Source organism: Rhinolophus sinicus, linkage group LG03 (assembly GCF_036562045.2).
Source record: "Rhinolophus sinicus isolate RSC01 linkage group LG03, ASM3656204v1, whole genome shotgun sequence".
Lineage (NCBI taxonomy): Eukaryota > Metazoa > Chordata > Mammalia > Chiroptera > Rhinolophidae > Rhinolophus > Rhinolophus sinicus.
In genome coordinates, this window is record NC_133753.1 from 124558458 (window position 1) to 124578910 (window position 20453).

The following is a 20453-nucleotide window of genomic DNA, read 5'->3' on the forward strand; positions in this document are numbered from 1 at the left end:
GAATGGAGCCGTGTCTGCTCCTTGACAGGAGGCCACTCAGCCTTACCTGGCCCTCCTGTGCCTTCCACAACGCTAGAAAAATATAGTCTGTTATTGGTTAGTCATGGAGAAATTAGCCAACTTTCCAGGTTTAGTTTAGGGAACTCTTAGGTTTCTCCTGAAAATTCAGAGAGAAGAATGACAGTTCAGAAGGTACAGTATTCAAATGCCTTTCTTTCATCTCAATTATGTCAGCAAATTTGTGCGTTGGTGACAGAGGTAAAAAGTTTATATCATGTCAGCCTGAAATGTTCCAAATGGAATAAATGTGACAGAGCAGAGCGTGTGTACGTACACACACACACACACACACACACACACACACACACACCATGCAAAAGCCTTCAGAAATGGAAGTATTTGAATGCTGACAAGGAGAGTTTAGGAGGGTATTAGGATTATACAGGTCTGAAGTGTGAATGTATAATACAAGGTAGCTCCAAGCCATTGGGCAGAAGTGCATTGTTGAAAGCCGAAGGAGAGAGTTTGAATCTCTTATGTTATCTGATTCTGATTCTGACCTGAGCATTGTAGTAGTCGCTTTTGTCTGTGGGACCAAAGGGTTTAGGTGTCAAAGGTAGAGAGAGACCAGAATTCCCGTGAGAAACACCAAAATGGCCTTCATTTCCAGTCTACTGCCATCATTAGGAATAGCAAGGTTGTAACACAAAATGGCCTGGTGGAACTTTTAGTAATAATAAAGGGGAAACATAGGTCCAAGGGCACATTCCACTGGAGAAAATATTCCAGTGAAGCTTGCCTGGTAGAATCCATCAATTTTTAATGAACTACAGATTAAATAAAAAGTCCCCAAGCTGATAGAAGTTAGAATTGAACTGAAGGATATCAGTTGTAGGTAGCACTCTTATTTTCATTTTGGGGCTACTATTACTGCTTACATTCAACCAGCATCTACTAATTAATGACCTCAAGTAAACTAGGGGAAAGGACCTTGACAGACTTTAAAAATTATTTTCAGGGCTATCATAAGATGTTTTTTAAATGATCACCATTTTTTTCTCTCTTCATTTTCCCATGTCAGGGACCATATCATGGAGTTTTCCTCATTCCCATTTTTCAGTTTTTCAGAGTGAATGTAGCTTAATTTCCTATCTCCATTTCTCTGAGTTCTTGTAAATCCTTCGTGCTAAAACCCTTCACATCACATTTCAATATGAAATTGTAATTGGGTGGCATATTTACTTGTTAAGGACAGATCTGAATCATTACTTGTATAGTTCAGTTTTTCAGTTAGCATCACTAAGTATGATATATCACCTACATAATTCAGGAGACAACATTCTTTCCCCAGTATAAAAGTGATCTGAAATATAAGCTGAAGGAATTCTGTGACATGGCTTTACGGATTCATTTGAATGAATTAAACACGTAGTATGGCAAACACAAATTACTGAACAGTTTGTACTTTCATAAGAAAAAACATTGTTCCCTACCTCTCCAAATTCTTCTGAAACTTTAATACATTCTGAAAACACAGGGATTTGAACACTGAAAATATCTGCTGACATCACATAATGGCAGATGGCTATTTCACGGGTTGCTTGTTCAACCTTTTTGTTTTGGCTACTCATCAATGTCTATACTCAGAGTTTACTAACTTGTTTGTGGGTCCTACCCCAGTTATCCCATGCCTAACCATATTACCTAAACACTTCAGTTTCTAAGATCACTAGTAAATTTAAAACACAAACCTTCTTTCTTCTATGGACTGAATTGTGTCCTCCCCAAATTCTTATGTTAAAGCCCTAACCACCTAATGTGATGACACTTGGAGATGAGGCCTTTGGGAGAGAATTAAGGTTAGAGGAGTTCATGAGGGTGGGGCCTCATGATGGAATTAGTGCCCTGTTAACAAGAGACACCAAAGAGCTTGCTTCCACTCTCTGCCACGTTGAGGACACAGGGCGAAGGCAGCCATCCACAAACCATGAAGAGGGCTCTCACCATAAACTTAACAAACTGGCAACTTGATCTTGGACTTCGAGTCTCCAGAACTGTGAGAAATAAATGTCTGTTGTTTAAGCCACACAGTCTATAGCATTTTCTTATGGAAGCCTGAGCCAAACAATACGCTTTCTTTCGCACCCTCTAACGTCTCTTTACAGATTTGAATATTACAGGTTGCAACATTTAACCTTGCAGTATTCTCTAAATGGTAATCAAATCTACTTGTTTTGAATTAAATTCTCGAACTCATTGATAACCTTGCTTTTGTAGCTGTTGGACAGCCATCTTCCTCCCCAGAAACTCTTCCATCATTCTTGCTTATTTAGCTCGTATTTGTCTGCAATTTCGTCAGGTCTTTGGCAAATTTCCTAAAAACCCTTGTTTATTAATAGACAGGAGCTCAGGAATGGAACTGGGGACACCAGAGAGTGAAGGATTTAGCCCATTATTTTTTCTACCAGAGAACAATGTTTCTCTGAATTTAGGGTATTAAACTCAAGGTCCTTAAGATCCCAACAGAGGTAGGAAACAAAACTGATAGCAAAAATGCATTTAAAACATTTCTGGTAAGAAATGTACCCTTTTAGGATTGCTTAAGAGATTAAATAGCCTTTACTCTTTAAAAAGGAGGAATACACTACTTACTTCGATGAGGTGCAAATAAGTAAAATAAGAGCATATTTAATAGATGAATACAAGTTTCACATTCATTATTATCCAAATAATGAATTGTTCCCCAAATCTGCTATGCATTGCGTAGCAAACTGAGATGCAGAAAAGCCCTGGACAGAAGTTCTGGCACCATGGAAATTACAAAAAAAAAAAAAAAAAAAAAAAATGCTCATTTTTAGAAAATTCCATCACTAACTCTGTGTAGTATGTCACAGAAAATCACAAAAAGATTTTTGTGTTTTTCATGAGGACTAAAAGTGCCCAGAAAATATTACAGCAAAGGCAAACAGTTGGCAGAAAGATTGCTGTTCTTCACTTACAAGATGTAGGTGATTATTCCCACAGACCACATGTCCACCTCGGGTCCATAGGCGCAACCTCTAAGAATCTCAGGTGCTGCAGAAAGAGTTAAAATTGTGTTAAACTGGAGTTGAAAGTCAACATTTACATTTTAATAACAAGCAATGGGGAAGAAATGAATTCATCACCATAAACTTCAGAACAGTTTTATAACCAATCTTCTCTCCCCACACCAAAGTATGAGGCTGTAAATTCTTACGTCCATTTTAGCGGGAGAGCATCATCTGCGTTCGGAGTACATAAAAATAGAGTTATTAACTTTAATATTCTACATTGGAACATCATGCTGCTGCTGAAATCAGATACTTAGAGCTATGCCTGTGCTGCAAAAGATCCCTTACTTCAAAAGATCCCGAAATGTCAAAGAAGCTTCGTACATAGAAAAGAAAGGGATGAAAGTTTAACATAGTAAGGGGAAAAACGCACAGTTATGCTACCTTGATACCTAGAGCTGCTGGGAGAACAGGGCGTCCATGAGTGCGTGCGTCTGACAGTGTACAGGGCAGGGACCAGGTGAGATGGTGAGAAGAATTGGGAAGTCACTAGTGACAGAAGGTTGGAACAGAAACTAGGAGGGCTCCTGCACATGCTCCGGTATTGGGAACTACATGCAGGTCCCCAGAGGGCAGCTGTCCGCAGTCACGATGGGACTCCGAACTGAGAAGAGGACTTCTCTGTGTATGACGGGGCTGCTCCCATAGCTCTGCTCACCACTGTGAAAGAGAAAGGGATCTCAACCACAAAACCGGCCCTGGAGTATAGAATTGTGAGTTCTTTCATGTTTTCACCACCTTGGAGCTGTGAAATTGGACAGTTGAGTGAGTCCAATCATTTGTCCTGAGGATTGGAGGTGTTATATGTTAGCCTAACTAACAAAGGAAGAAAAGGAGATGTGAGAGCTCTGCTGTCTATGCAGAAACAGGGCTCAGGCCTGTAGCCTAGAGTGGCCTTTTTCTATGTTGAACAAAAGTGCTGTAGGTATCAGTGGGGTCCTTGAGGAAGGAGCTGCCTGATGAAAGCTGAGGACATCTTGAGGGAAGCCTTGGGGATGGCGGCACCACACTCCTTCCTGCTGGGGGCAAGAGAGCAAGTGAACTGGATCCCCTGTTCACGCAGGCTGGAAATGTCATATTCAGTGTGGATGGCCAAAGTAAGCTCCAGGAGGAAGCTGTCCTCATGGGACTGTATATTTAACTTAGAGGAAGGAACACAGTGGATTTTCCACTGACATCTTCCCGCACTAACCCCCTCTCCCCATGTTTTCCCAATCAGGATATTCTCTTCCCTATAGACGTCGTGTTACATAAACTATAGGCGATGAAGAGCCTGTACGGTGAAATGAGAATGTGCATTTAGCACCCTAGGCAGCAACTCAGCAACATGGACCCTTTAAGTAACTGTATCTGGGTCCAAGAAGTTTTTCTCATCTACAGGCAAATTATTCCTAGAAAATTTTCAAGACTTAATTAACATAATGAAGAGAAATACATGCTCAGTGCCACCATTCACCCTGTCGGGTTAGCTTTCGTTTCCCAGAGCCACACAGACATTTCCTTGTGGCCCCAACAGCCACAACACTGAGCTCCCACTTGAAAATGCTTTGCTCATCATAGTACAGAGGAAACTCAGCTTAGGCTCCGCTTTCACGAGGGCTGCTCCTGTCTCTTTGTCTCTGAGAGCTGCTCCCATCTGCAAGCTAAATGCATGCCTATTAAACATGCATATTTAATACCATCAGCCCTTCCCTACATAGGTCTTCATATCAGTGAAGTCACACACTGCCATTTCAGCAGAAATGCAGAAATATGTTGGGGATAGTCTTTTACATTTTCTGGGGGTTTGGTTTTTTCCTCTAAAATCTAAGTGAATTGGACTGGCTAATTTCCTAGTTTACTTTAAGTTTTAACCTGCTAGCGTCTTGATATTGGTAAAGGGGAGTTACTGACAGTTCAAGCAAGAGGAGAGGACAAGTACTCTCCCCAGAGAATTTGCTGCATTCCCATTCCTCCTGCTAGGGCACCTACCATCTGTGCCACCCTGTGGGCACCTGTCTGTTGGCTCTAGTAAATCAACTGTGTGGGGGGCATCCTGTGCTGTCCAGAGGTCAGCACGCTGTCGCAAAGGTTACGAGCTTTCTCTGGCCATTCCTCATAGCTCCCAGGCCCAAGGCCTCCCTCACCCCAACAGGGAATTCCACGGAACAAAACTGGTTTTGAATCCCCTTTATAGGGCACCTGGGCTCCTTACTTGACATGGCAATATATGATCTCCCGTCACAGCACGGGATGCAACCTGACTCTCAAAGGCAATTTATTTCTTTGTTAGACATTATGCTGCAACATAAGTACACTTGTGGCGTGAAAAGCCACACTTTCTACCATGAGGTTACCTGAGACAAAAGGAATATAGAATGCTTTTGTTCTCCATAATACCTTTCTCTTAAAAAGAATTCTTTTAAAAAAGAATTTATAATATTTACTAATCGTAATATAAAATTTGGGTGAAACAAACTACACACCTAGACACAATTAGGTACCATTCACACTAACTTTTAAAGATTTTCAATTACTAGTTAATGCGACTGTAACTTCAGAACCAGCACAACATAGTCTTACAATCTAGCTGAACCTTTTCCAAGAGCCAAAAATGTTTTGAGAATAAATTTCAGACTCCGGCACACCAGGGCTTCAAGTCTCCTAAGTATTAAATGTCCTTGCAGGTGATTTTACAAATTTGTGATTTTCTTAAGACTGAGCAATAGTTGACTACTTCCAATTTAATTCAAGAAGAGATATCAACCAATCCACCTTTTAACGCTGTAAGTACTTCTGACTGTTCTTCGTATCTCTTCTCACCTCACTGTCCAAAAAAACAAAAAATGTAGTGGGGAGAAAATCAATTTGAGGGGTAATGTAATTTTTTAGAATGAATTCAAAATAATTTAGAATCATCTTTTCTGAAGCAGTCAATAATCATTTGTTAATTTCCCTGGCTATCTTCTTAGTGGATCCAAGTTTCCTGCCACTTCCTAAAATTACCTTATCATTTATGTTATTGCTTATTAACTAAACACTAAATGCTCCAGAGCTCCCAGGACAAGTCATACTCCAATCTCTAATACAGAATAATTTTGGTAAATGGTCTCAGAATTACCAAGATACCACACATATCTTTTTTAAAAGCAATTTTAACTGAACATAAAAATTAATAAAACATTTAAACTTTAATTATAATATTTATTCACCAACTTACCAAGTAGACCTCCGAGTAGTGATTTTTTAAATAAGATCATGGCATCATTAAAACATCTAGAGATTGGAGTGAATCTCCCTCTAGAGATAGGAGTGAATTCTGATTTATTGAATAAAATCACTGTAACCAATTTGGAAATGGTCCTAAAATAAAAAGCATGAGGTATAGCTTATGACACACTGGCAGGGACCATCAGCGTCCGGTTTTCCATCCTTTCCTACAGTCCTTGGAGAAAAATAGATGGATGATTTTGGTCATTGATTGTACCTTCATTTTGTCAATGCCCTAGATGAGCTTTACAATCCTTTCCTACCTATTGAATTAAAACAACAGAGTGGCATTCTTTATCAGAAGACTTCTTCATACTACTGTTAACTGCTTTGAGAAAGACAAATTTAAGGGAGACTAAGGTGAATGAAGGCAACAGGTTCATTCATTCACTCGTAAGTCATAAACTATTTACTAATCACCTGCTGTATGTGATTAGGCACCGTGTGAGGTGGTGCTGGGGGAAGAATCATGAAGAGTTCAAGAGAGCAAGTCTCCACCATCATGGAGCTTATAGTTTGGTGGGGAAGGTAGATGTTGATCAAGAAAGCCACGTGAAGAAATGCAAAGTGGAAACTGGAAGTGCTTGTAGGGAGAGCATCTCCAATAGAGGGTTGACCTGGTCAGAATGATCAGGGAAGGTGACTGGAGAAAGCACAGCTTAACCTGAGATATAAGGGACGTAGAGAAGTTAACTAAGCAAACGGGGAGAGGGAGGTGGTTGAGGAAAGAGAGAGGAGAGGGTTCCAGGTGAAGAAAGCACATGCGATGAGGCTTTGTGGCAGGAAGGAGCAAGGGGCACTCAGGAACTGGAGCAGAGCCTTGTGTGCAGCGAGGTCCAGGGGTAATGGGCACCTGGCAGGTAGGTCAAGGCCAGGCTGCAGATTCTAGTAGGTCAAGGTTGTTGTTTGTTTTTAAATTCTCTCCTATGCTTTCAGTCTAGCGATTTAAAACATATGGGGGCAAAACCATTTTTCATCTTAAAAGCCTGAACCTGACTTCACTCCCATTCCTACAGCAGAGATTAAAAAAAGAAACACTCTAGGGCTTTTTTCACTGTAGAGGCTTATCTTGAATTCAGAGTTTTCTTGAGGCCACAAAAATCCACACCATCTTTAGCACAGCATCTAGAACTCTCTCTAAACTTTGCCTCTGGGGAATGAACAGTGTGGAAGGAGGAGGAAGAGGGATCTATCTGCCAGAAGCAGATCAGAGTTTGGAAATTCTCTGCTCCTTCCCTGTTCCTAACTTGGCCTAGGAGCCCGGAGGAGAAGAAAGCACTCAGGGCAGCCTCTTACAGGTGGCAGCAGTGCTCACAGCTGAGCAGACTCCAAATTGGTGCTTTTCTCAGCATCCATACCATGTGTGGTCCTTTGTTAAGGTGTCACATACATTTGGCAAGAACGGGTCACAGCATTTCTAACTTTGTCAAGTGCAATTTACTTTGACAACAGAGAAGAGAGGCAACATACCTCTCCGCTAAGTGTTATAACAAAGGTGTGGATCAGACTGGGATACTTCCAGATGCTTCCAGAGGGGCTGATTCTGGCTAGGAGCAGCCTTGGGGGTTAGTACAATGACTACCAGAATTCTATCAATTCTATGCATACCACACTGTGAAAGGTTACGCAGGACTGAGGAGGCATTTGAGGCCTCTGTCACTTTGGTTACCTATGACTTTTTAGTGTAGAACAAGAAAAAAGTTTGAAGGATGTTTTGAAACACAAGTGATACGCTTTATGCTCCAACTCATCCTTTCCATTTTCCTGGGCTTTCTTGTTCTTTTAAACTATACATATCAGTCAATCCACTCTCACTTAATATATTTTTTTCATCTGTTAAAAATTCTTCCTTGCCACACAAATTGTGTGATATTTTTCTTTCTACAAATCTTATGAATAGGTTAAGAAAGATAGCCTGTTTATTTTCTTCACCTTACTTCTTTTTGATAATACCCTGAAGAGAAAAATCAAATATCTGAGAAGACCTAGTGCTTTTCAGAAGAGGAAAAGATAAACACAACTTATTTTTATTACCCTTGGAAGTTTCGTTTCTATAAAATTCACTTTTCTATGATTTCATCGAGTCCTCCCATCTTGGAGTAATCATTATTTGTTCCAAATCGGAATCAGAATGAGTCTCCTGGTCACTTTAAAGTTGTGATGGATCCTGGCCCGGGACAGCAAAGCCATACCAACTGTTGAAAAGCTACCTTTCCATTTTTTGTGGGATGAGGTGGAGTATAAATAAATAAACTATATAAATAAATAAACTTAAATCATCCTAATAGCAACATTTTCTAAGGATCTCTTTTGTATATGGAGATGCAAATATAAAGTAATGGACTTAGAATTCAAACACTGTCTCACGTGGTAAGTATGGCAAATGTGTTTTTCTCTAAAGGTGCTATATATCTTACTAATAATTATCAAGAATAAATCTTTCAAAACATTTAAAAAATTTTTATGCATATCCTTTCTGTAACAACATTTTAAAATGGAACATTGTGTAGGGCCCAAATTCTGTATTTTAAGCAAGTCTTCTACCCACTTGCCATCAATCACCTCTTCCTATTGACCTCTTTTTCTCCCATCTTTCCACCCTCACATGTGTAATAATAGAGCTGAGCCTCCCAGCACTGTGAATTCTCTGGCACGGTTGCTTCTGTTCTTGAAGTAGTTGCTTACAGTTCCAAAGAAGTAGGCACAGAAAATGATTTATAGTATGGACACCCAGAAGTTAAGAATTCCCAGGACCTTAAGAGACTGTCTCCACAGCAAAGAGAAGAGAAGAAGTGAGAGGATGATGTTGGTGACAATATCTTTAGACTCAATTTTATCAGCCATCTCAGGCCAGAATACATTTGGTTAACTTTGATTTAACTAAGTGGTTGCCATAATCCTCAACTTAGTTTGCATATGTAGAATTCATAGACAGTCTTTGTCATATATTTAAATACCATATATCTACTGGGTGGTACAAAAATTAGCAGGATTCTTCCTCTCCTCCCCTTGTTGATAACCCTGAATCCGTTAGATATTAGAATATTGTTTTGTATATTGAGCCCTAAATCTGTGACTTACAGCATCCAATCATAATTCCCAATTCTGTCCTATGGACTTTTCCCCATTTGACATCTATGGATGATAAATGTGGTTCCTTCTCTTCTCTTTGGCTTGTAATGGTGACGTGGCCCAGGGATCAAGCTAGGTTATTTTCGTTCTACCTGGATAGTCTCATGACTAAATAGCATCTATATGCTGATAATACCACTTACATCAATAGCTATGTCCTTGCTCCTCAACTTCAAACATATAAACCCTTCTGCCCACATGTCACCTCTACTTGCATGTCTAACAGGCATCTCAAAACCAACAAGCCCCAAACCTGTTGCTCCAAAAGTCTTCCCCATCTCAGTAAATGTGAACTCGATTCCTCCAGTTGGAATGCCCTGATCCCCTCTCCTACCTACTGTTTACTTCCTTGTCATTGCATTCCAATCAACCAGCCTCCTCGTGGACTTTACAGACACCCGGGAGCGTTCCTGCCTCAGAGTTGCTGTGCTCTGTCCCCTCTACCCAGAATGTTCTTTCCCTATATCCATGTGGCTTGCTCTCCTCCTTACCTCTTTCAAGGCTTTGCTCTTATGTTCCCTTCATGCATGAAGCCTTACCCTGATCACCCTGTTTATATTGCAACCCAGGGTTCCAGCACGTCCTGTTCTCTTCCCCAACTCTGTATTCTTCCACAGAAACTGTCATCTCTTTTTATATAATTTACACATTCATTTTGTTTATTATTTATCTTCTTCTACTACAATGTACCATCTTGTTTCTTTTTACTACTATATCTCTAGCACCTCGAACCCTGACTGGTGCATAATAGGATTCAATAAATACTTATTAAATTGAAAAAAAGGACTGGATATCTACATAATTAAAGTTCCACAGCATATATGTTGTTTAGGTCAGTACCAGACCAATGCAAAGACACCAAGAGACTCATTTTCCTCTAGATTTAAAACTTCCAGGAAAGCTTAAAATAAGCCTACACACAACCTGCAGGGTCCGCGTCCTCTGCAAGGTAATGAACAAATGAGCTATGACCATTCCTCACCACTCCTGTATCTGTCTGCAGCATCACTTTTTCCTTGACTTGGCCCTTGTTCCTTTGGATCAGGCACTACAAGCATGCCTCTGGGTAGTCACGGTGACGTAGGGACACAGCAACTCAGGGGGAAGGACGGGTTGTGGCCAGGAATTGGACATGGGTCTGGGCACCCTTTACCCACCTGCTTAGCATTCTCTGCTTTCTTCCTCTCACCTGCCCTGTTCCTTTCCTATTGTCAACAAGCTCCATAGGAGCCCTAGTGCACACAAACAAGCCCGTCAAGCAGAAAGTTACAGGAAGTGCAGTTGGCATTTTATCATGTATTTAATTCTTCTAGTTTTTAAAAAGAAAAAAAAAAAAAGAAAGTTTATGGTAAAAAGAAAGTCATCATCGTGAGTATTTAATTCTCAGGTGAGATCATTGCTTACTTGATGTCATTACAAGTGTACTTTAATACTCTAACTATTTCACTTCACTGATTTAGTCCTCTAGAAATGAACAAAACCACGTCTTTTAGGAAACTATTCTGAAAGCTTGTATTTGTATTTTAGATTTATTCTTTGATTTCATTTAAATTTTCCTACATTTTTCATATTATGTGTGTTCATCTGGCAGAAATCTCTTTTGTCTGACTGTAGGCTGTTGAAAAATTATCTTTCATTTTGGTATAGTGATGTAATAAGTTATTTCTTTAAAACATAGCAACGTGGCAACAATGTAGGATTATCACTGTAAAAATGAGACTCTGGCAAATGCCAGAAGGTAATAAATTCTTAACAGCTCTAGACCCTGAAAACAGAATTTGAATAAACAGACAAGTAGAAATATGAAATGTGAATATACATAGTTTAATTAGTTAAGCTTATGAATGAATTAGATAATGGTATTAGAAATATTCTTTCATCTAACCCATTACCGTATTAGTTTCTTTTCTACTCTAACAGCTTGTGTAGTTGGCCCTTGAACAACATGGGAGTGAACTGTGCAGGTCCAGTTATACATGGATTTTTTTCAATAAATACGTATAATACTGTAAATGTAGTTTTTCTTCCTTATGCTTTCATTAATAACCTTTTCTTTTCTCTAGCTTACTTTATTATAAGAATTCAGTACATAATATATATACAAAATATAGCAGGGGTGCCAAAAAATGTATACACATGACTTGTATTCATCTTTTGTTATGGGTATACATTGAATATTGCAATTTTAATATAGTTTTATCCATTCTTAAAATGTATGTACATTTTTTGGCACCCTGTATATGTTAATTGACTATTTAATTGATCAGTAAGGCTTTCCATTACAATATGCTACTAATAGTTAAATTTTGGGGGAGTGAAAAGTTATATACAGATTTTCGACAATACAGGGTCAGGGGTCTGATGCTTCCTAACCCTTGAGTTGTTTGAGAGTTAACTGTACTTTTCTGTGATAAGCATGGGTAGGTTTGAACACCCACAGATTTCAAGTCTTAAATATCTAAACCAGTTAAGACATTTTGGTAGTAACCTTGCATAGTTACATTGTAGCACATTTATCAGGAGCCATGACTCAATGGAGTTTTTTTTTTAGTTTTCAAATCTATTTTTTTCCCCAACAACACAATGTTGCGAATTTCTCCAATGTTAAACATTTCATGGACTGTATCAGAGAACTATCATTGATTTCATTTATCTGAGTCACACATTTTCATTTTCTGGTATGGAATTTAGTTTCAGTTGGGCACATTTCCCAGGAAACAATAAACATGCTTACACATGCAGCATCTGTGATTTTTCTTTGGTGATACACTATAGGAGAACCCTCTGTTTTTAATAGCCTGGGGCAAAGGGCCTATGAATGAGACTGAATGCCTGGCTTTTCCTTCTTTTATTTCCTGACAAGTAACAGATGATATAACATAAACATCCACTTCCTCAAAAGATGTAATTTAAAAAGCCTTCCATTAAAGTTAGAAACTAGACTGAGTGCACATATGGATAACTGACCAAGGATATAATCGCCCTTACAAGCAAGGAAACAACCTCACAACTCCATCCATTACATGGGCCTCAGACACTTCACGTTAAATGTAAGTCTCTGTATAAAGACATACTTCCTAACATGCCAGTGATTCTCATCTGTCTTGTATTTGGGTCTCATTTCCAACTCACTTTCTCCCTGGACAGTTTCCTCCCCACCTACGTACCCTCAGAAGGCACACGCCAAACCGATGACAGTACTTAGATGTGGTGAGGGGAGAAAGGACTAGAACCGAGAGTGAACCTTACAGGGGGCTTCAGCCTGGTTCATAAATGGTCTAATTGTTTAGAAGACAAATAGAAATAGTTATTATTTCTATAGTTTTAAAAGTCAAACTCTACATCGTTCCTCTGCTCTAGATCATCTACTTCCTGTGCTCTGGCATTGCCGTGACTTCTGTTTTTCCCTAACTCCACTTTTCCAGTGTTTTCTGTGTTACTATACACAGGTGTATCCTCCTGCCCCCTCCTTCGAGGTAATATTTTAGTGGACTTCCTTTGGGTCAAGAGGATGTATAAATAAGTATGTTTAATTATATGTAATTTGGACTATGCTCTTGTAATTAAATATATTGAACTTACTTGATTTTGACTTCTAAGCCTGATAAGCCTAGATAAGTGATTCCATACATATGTTTAGTATTTCAGAGTCCACAAAGCACTTTTATTTTCCCTTCAATCCTGTCCCTTTACCTTGCCCTGGCTTCCTTGCTTCTTTCTCCCTTTTTTCTTATAATATAGCAAATGGCACCTTCCTGGTGAGCCTCTACCTAGAAGAGAGTGGAAGGATTATTTCGATCATGTTCAGTCACTCAATTCCCTCTTTCCACATTACACAGCCTCGAGGGTGATATGGATATCTGCCGGGGAAAAAAAATAGTAAAGGGAAAATAAGCCTCCATTTTAAGATGGCATTATCTATCTATACGACAGGCTTGTTCATGGCAAGGACAGGAGTCTGAAATAGTATTGTCACAATCATTTTATATTTAAGAAATAAATGATTGGCTATCGGAGCAGATGAAATATATTATCTGCTGAGAAGCTATTTATAGAATGACGAAAACCTGTGTGCAGATTTCTGACATGAGAAGAACAGGAAAGAGCATTTACAATAGCTTTCTAATTTGTCTTCTTTTGATCTCTTTTCTCCCTCAAATCCATCTGTCATTATCAATATATTTATAAAATACAGATTCGATTTTAAAATGTGATTGCTCTGATTAAGAACCTTTGCTACATCATTATTATCTACAAAAACAAGTCTGAATTCTTTAGCCTGATGTACAAATTCTTTTAAAATATGGTCCATTCTTCCTTTCCAAGTCCATCTGTATCCTCTGTATCAAGGACTCTACGCTCCAATCATGCAAAGTGATGAAGTAACAAATAGTGCCTATACTTGCCAGATGCTACCACTCCTCTATGATTTTTCCCTTCCTGTGCCTGCTGACAAAAAAAATGTCTTATGGCCACCTCTTCACTTGTCGAACTCCTATTCATCCTTCAATGTCCAGCTCAAATGCCCCTACTCTGTGAAGACCTCTCTAAGCAGGATTAATTGCTCCCTCCCCTCTGTATCCTTGGCTCAGATAAACATAGAACTTACCACAACAAGCTTTGATTTATTGTGTACAAGTCTTTCTTCTTTTATAGCCCATAAGATCCTTGAAGGGCAAGATCATACAGTGTCACTCTTGTAACCTCAGTGCCTAACATGGAGTCTATTAAACATTCAATGTTCATGTTATCAATCAGTGAATCATTCATTCATAGAATGACCATTCTGCAATGCTGTGAGAAAGAACTGCTCTTATCACTATTATTAAAGCCCTTGAAATGACTCTCCTATCTCTTAGTCACAGAAGGGACTCTGAGAGCTCACGAGTGTAATCTCTACCTGATCGTCCCATTTCAGGGCTGTTCAGTTTTCAGAGAATTGCTCCAACCTACCTACCTCCTCGACACACTTAATACATTTGGTATTAGACAACTATTACTAAATTGCCCATCAGCCTTCTTGTTGTAGGAAATCCTTAATTTCTTATATCATTCTTTTCTCAGTTCTCTTTCAATGTTGTTACCAATTGGTCAGAAATTAATGATCACACATAGGCAACCCTATCTGGCACATGGTATTCAATTCAGGGTTCCATTTCCCCTCCATAGTCTTGGAGATCTGGAGACATTAAAGAAATACATAAAGAAGACAAATAAGGTCATATGAATTAGAGAACGGGAAAGTGCATATGGCACCATTAGAAGGGAAGTGTCATGGAAAAGTTGTCAGCTAACAGAGCTAAGGAAAATAAAATACATAAAAACAAAACAAGAGGATGCCTATAGGAAACATGGTATAATGCAATGGTTGTCACATTTTTTTTTCCCTAGGAATGAATGTGAATCTTCCTCATAAGCCTGTGGTAGAGATAGTGAGTTGTCTAATGCAATACTCATTCTTAGTAACAGTGACACTGGATTCATTTGGGGCAGCAACATGTCCAGTCAAAGGACACATGGCTAGTTTCTGTGGCAATGTGGGGGCTGTAACTAAGTACTGGCCAATAAGATGTAAGTGAAAGTGACATGTGGGGCTTCAGCAAGTCCATTTAATAGTGAAAAGGTAGACTCTTTTTAGCATTTTTTCCTTCCTGTTGTGTAGAATTCAGATGTAATGAATGATTTCAAGCAGCCATTTTGGACCACGAGGAAGCATACTAAGAAATGGTAGAGCAAGACAGGAAAAGCCTAGCTCTCTGGCATTGCAATCCATCGCATCTGCCGAGCCACAGCTGCAGAATCCACCAAGGTTGCCTATTTCTCGACTTTTAACATGAGAGAAATGAACTTCAAATCTTGTTTAAGCCACAGTTGTTTTGAGTTTTCTGAATTTACTCCTAATTGATAAACGATTCTTCTCAAGAAGCTTAAGATCCAGAACAAGAATATTTGGCATAATGTAAAGAACTAATAGAAAGAAAGAATTACACTTAATTCTGTGTAATTCTTGGATTCATGAACAATTGAGCTGCAAGGAAATCATATTTTAGATTTACCAGGGAAACTAGTTAAAAGGAAAATTACAAAATGTTTGTGAAGATGGAAACATGAAGACAGGTGAGGAAGAATGCATGCGGTTACTAACATTGATTACAGAGAGCTCAATTTTTACTTCTTACAATAGCTAAGTAATACTTATGAGGTTTAAAAAATTAAAATAGAAATCATTTTAAGCTAAAAGCAATAACTGATAAATATTTCTATGAAGGGAAACTATATTAATTTATCTCTAGTGCTTTTTTAGAGATGGAATTCTATAACTCTGTTGTTAGATACAGGGGAACCTAGATTCTCACTGCTGATCCACTAACAACCAGGTGTGGAATCTTGGGGAAGCCATACTCTTAGTAAAATGAGAATGTTAGTAAATGACGTTTAAAGTTTCTTCAAGCACTAAAATTCTGTTAATTTAATCATTCATTGGCTTCATAGTGAACTTTTTCCAGTCTGATTTCCATGAATTCAAAAGTTGTTAAAATTAGTGACGTAGTTCTTGAGTGTCTGCTTCTGAGACAGGGCTGACTAACAAATATAAATGCCATGGAAGACTAAGACTGATAACTCCAAATACCACCTTTCTCTTATGTTTCCATAATAGCTTTTCTCTACACATAACATGGTATTTCTTAAGGTGTTATACTCTTTTGGTTTACACGTCTGTTCCCCTATAAACTGTGAGTCCCTCGGGTGGCGGGCGGAGGTGGGTAGAAAATTGTGTCCCAGGTGCCAAGCACTGGCTTGAGTATACAGTAGGAGATTTTGCTGAAGACAGGAATGAGTGACGGAAGACTGGTGTAAAGACATATTGATTCTAAGAGAAAACAATGGCTAATCTTGAGATTGATAACTTCACATTTTGTCTTTTTTCTTTGTAGTGCAGATTAGGATTTTAAATGATTTGTGACATATTCATTGCCACAAATACTTTAGGAATTCTTGAAAATTTTTGCAAGGTTTATTGGCTTTTAAGTTGTTGCCAGACTAATTCAGCCATCAAGAAAAAAGGGCAAGTGTCATACTGGCATGGAGCAAAAGCTCTTGTTGCCTCTCAATTGTGGACTGTACACGGGGTGCCTTCAGCCCAGCCTGGGAGACTGGGCAAGAACATGTGAGGATTGCTGCTCAGTCCCTCTCCAGAGGCTGGGGAAATCTGGTGGGGAAACTCCACCTGAAGCCCTTGTCTTAGTGAGGCTAGGCCCGTGCCATCAATGAGAACTAGGGACTACCCCATTCTCACTGTGTCCCATATGCCACCTGAATGACACATGCTACCCTCACAAACCATCCCAAACAAAAAGCAAATAAGGAAAGTGACAAAGGGCTCATGGCTTTAATTCCAACCACAAACAAAGCTGTTTCCCTGCCCTCTACCCTGGGTAGCTACTGCCCCAAGGGCAAGTGCACAGCACCCAGTTCTTCCTCACTGGGTCCCCCTCACCCTCTACTGCTCTAACAGGGGTGTCTTAAAACCAACATCATTGAACCTCTCATGCAGACAGAACAAGAGGTGGGCTGAGTATCATTTATATATGCCTTCCTTGTGGAGACTCGCTTTCAATTGTAAGTGTTTTAAATAGAGATATTAGGAGTTTTTTTTAAAAAAACAGATTATTAAATAAAGGTAGATTTCAAATAACAATAAAAGTAAAATATCAGTACTAAAGCGCATACCGCAATACCCTGGGGTTCCACACACTGTCTTCATGAGCACTTGATGTTCCACAATTTTAGAGAGTCCAAAATCAGCTAACAACAAAAGAAAAAAAAATTAATGAAGCAAGTCTTTCTCAGCTTTTATAAAATGACAGAATACTCGTGTTATTCAAAATAAAACTAACTTCTTTATTTATTTGCTTGTTTTTGTATTTGATGGTGGTGTGAACATAGATAGGGACCAGTTGCCAGGGAGAGGAAACTAGAAAAAAAAATAATAATAATTTAAGTCTTGCCTTAAACCAGAGAAAAATATGACTCCCAAGTACACTTTATACTTTTCTTTATAATTCCCAGCTTTTAGCAAATAAGCTATTTCTTTTTGAAGTAATTAACAGTTGCAATAGATATATTTTGTCTAATATTAAATCTGAGATTTATGAAGCAGTAACTCCAAAGTACAATATAGAATTAGTGATATAATTCAGAACTTTTAATCCATTGGAATACATCTAAATAAAAAAATGAGACTTTCATAAATGTCAAGGAAATGAACAACACAAACATCAAAAGGTTTCTTCTATTTCAAATGAATAATGTCATTCGTGAGCATACTTGGAGGATACGAATTTACTCTCCTGTGAGGTATATGACTTTTTCTAAAATTAAAAATCGTTTTTATTTATTCCTCAGAATATTACCTAGCTAAAACATTATCAAAAGTTGCTGCCATTAGGGTCTATTTGCTGGGTTACAGCTGTCTCACTCAGGAAACATCAGGAAACCTTTCAAGGCCGTCTTCAAGAGAGGCAGGTGCAGAATCCATGCCATTTTGAACTTCAAAGACAAACCCACATTTCCCGGAGGTGCTGCTCCTTATCAGGGAAAGCAGCAGGAAGTCCTTGGGAAAGAAAGGCTCTCCTGCCTGACACAGTGACTAGCCATCCATTTAAAGACATTTCTTTAGGGATAAAAATCTTTGAAAGTGGTGTCAAAAGAAATGGGAGCCTCCCTGCTGCCCACCGCCTTTCAGGAGTGATAATGAGAACAAGCCGGCTGCCCTGCGGGACTTCAGTAATTTTTTCTGTAGGTTTTTGCATTCATAAAGCACATTATGTTATCTGAGCTCTTCCACGACATGTATAACTTAGTTTTCAAAGGTGTTAACACTTATAAATGCACTGAACTCATCAGATTAAGATTGTAAAGGACAGCACCAAGAGAGCAATGCCCATCAAAGGATTTAATACAGATTCTACAAAGCAGAATCCATCTCAAACAAATTTTGCTATTTTTTTTTTTTTTTTTTGCAAATGAAGATTTGCTTTGGAAGGCACATGCAAAGTAATATTTAATATACTTTCTTCTACGATGCTGGTTTAAAGATCTCTTTGGATAGATCAGAATTCCTACAGTTCACCTTTGTAGTTCTTTAAAATGCTTAATGGGGGAAAAAAAAAAATCAAGGTTTCCAGAGTCAAATAAAGTTTGGGAAAAGACTTGCAGTACACTCTAGTAGCTGCCAGTCTATGCACTAGCATTTTTAAGGTTCTGGGAAGTCCTGCAGAAATAAAAATCTTGGTTAACTTTAAGTTGGCATTGTCTAATTTATTTGACCAACCTTAGCACCCCAAAAATCACTCCCATCTCCCTCCAAAAGGAATTATTCACCCTTGTCTATTCAGCTGAGGAACCAGCTTTCTGTGGAGTACGCTCTGGGAAATACGATCTTAATTTATCTCTGTTTATATACACAAGTGACTCAGAGTCTAAATTCACTGATAGGTGCTAAACACTTTGTGTCAAAGTTCTTGATTATCTAAAAATAAGCTCCATCTAATGTGTGGAATAAAAATTAATAACCAAAAAAGAAGTGTAACATTATCTGTGATTTTCTTCTATATAAACTTATGTACAAAATATAAGGTCACCTGCTGAAGTCCCTGTCATTTCCAAGACCTGTGATTCCCTTATGACGTCCAGCAACAGAGCATCAACTTTAGGCACTAATTCCAGATTAATATTCCAGGAAAGAGCATGGACTTCCAAAACGATGCATTACTCCTTTATATATACCAAATATTCAAGGACATTGAACGGAGATGAAACTGGATGGAGCCATATTTAAAAATTCCATAGAATAAATTTCTTCTGCTCTGGGACAAGGGGTCATAAGATATCAGGAAATGTTCTCACCAATTTTCAGTGGTGCGTCAGGAGCTGGAGTTGCATAGAGAAGATTCTCTGGTTTGAGATCACGGTGGACAATCCCATTTTCATGTAGGTACTAAACAGGGAATATAATGAAATAGCATTCATGTAATTATATTCATGATTCCAACATTTATATTTACTATTTTCAGAATTATAATAATCTTTAAGTTATGTGATTCAACAACATACACATATAATGATTTAAAAATAAACACCCTAAAGGAAAACAGGTTTTAAACTATACATCATTCTAGGATACCTTATATATAATTACTTAAAAGTGAAATGAAGTTGAAATTATATAGAACCAATTGCCAAAAATAAAATATTTACCCCTCGGAGAATACTAATTCTCTTCATACATATTAACCATATCAGCTCAAATTTGGCTAATTATGGTTATAACAAAGTCAAGGTGCTATGCATTGAAATTTGTCTGATTTATTATCTGAAAAGCATAATTGTATGTGTCCTCTTAGAAATTCACAGCCATGGCAAAGACTTCATAATTATTGTTTGAACAGACGTTTAAATGTGATTGACTGTTATAGAGAATACATCCAACCCATGACTGTGGAGTTCTCCCTCTTCAATGTCTGAGGTATTCAGCCTCCATCCCTACCTACTGCCCTTGCCTTCAGCCGGGCTACATAGGTGTTTTTGCTCTTAATTACTCTGATGACTAGCTTAACTATCAGCTCTTCTCCAGCCCTTACTCCACACTTGCATTTTTAAAGTGCAGATCTAGTCAAGTGAAAGTCACTCCCTGCTTAAAAAGTTCAGCATCTTTCCCTTGCTCTCTGAGCATAAGTGGCAGCAGCACGAGTGCATTTGATTTTGTATCTCTTGAGTAGGGCTCACAAACTCTCCAGGGGCATGAGGTTACCCTAAAAGAATGTAGGAAGTTGGCAGAGTGTAAAATAAAAGGGAGACACTGGAAGTCCTAGGGACTGCATCCGTCCCTGGAGAGCGCACGGCCCTTTAAGAAGTGAAGGCCACTCAGGTTCAGCCAGTTGTTGTCAGGCAGAAATGCAGGCCCTATGTTCCTAGCTC

At 38.7% G+C, this 20453-nt stretch overlaps 1 protein-coding gene across 2 annotated transcripts in view; it reads right to left on the minus strand.

Moving 5' to 3' along the window:
* Positions 1–20453, minus strand: part of CAMK4 (calcium/calmodulin dependent protein kinase IV) — a 209324-nt gene that overhangs the window by 13756 nt on the left and 175115 nt on the right. For both annotated transcript variants that reach the window (XM_074328611.1, XM_074328610.1), the window contains 3 exons: positions 19383–19473; positions 17205–17279; positions 3000–3075 (listed from right to left, as the gene is read on the minus strand). In XM_074328611.1, coding sequence (XP_074184712.1) covers positions 3000–3075; positions 17205–17279; positions 19383–19473 — 242 coding nt within the window. The remainder of the gene's footprint in view (positions 1–2999; positions 3076–17204; positions 17280–19382; positions 19474–20453) is intronic.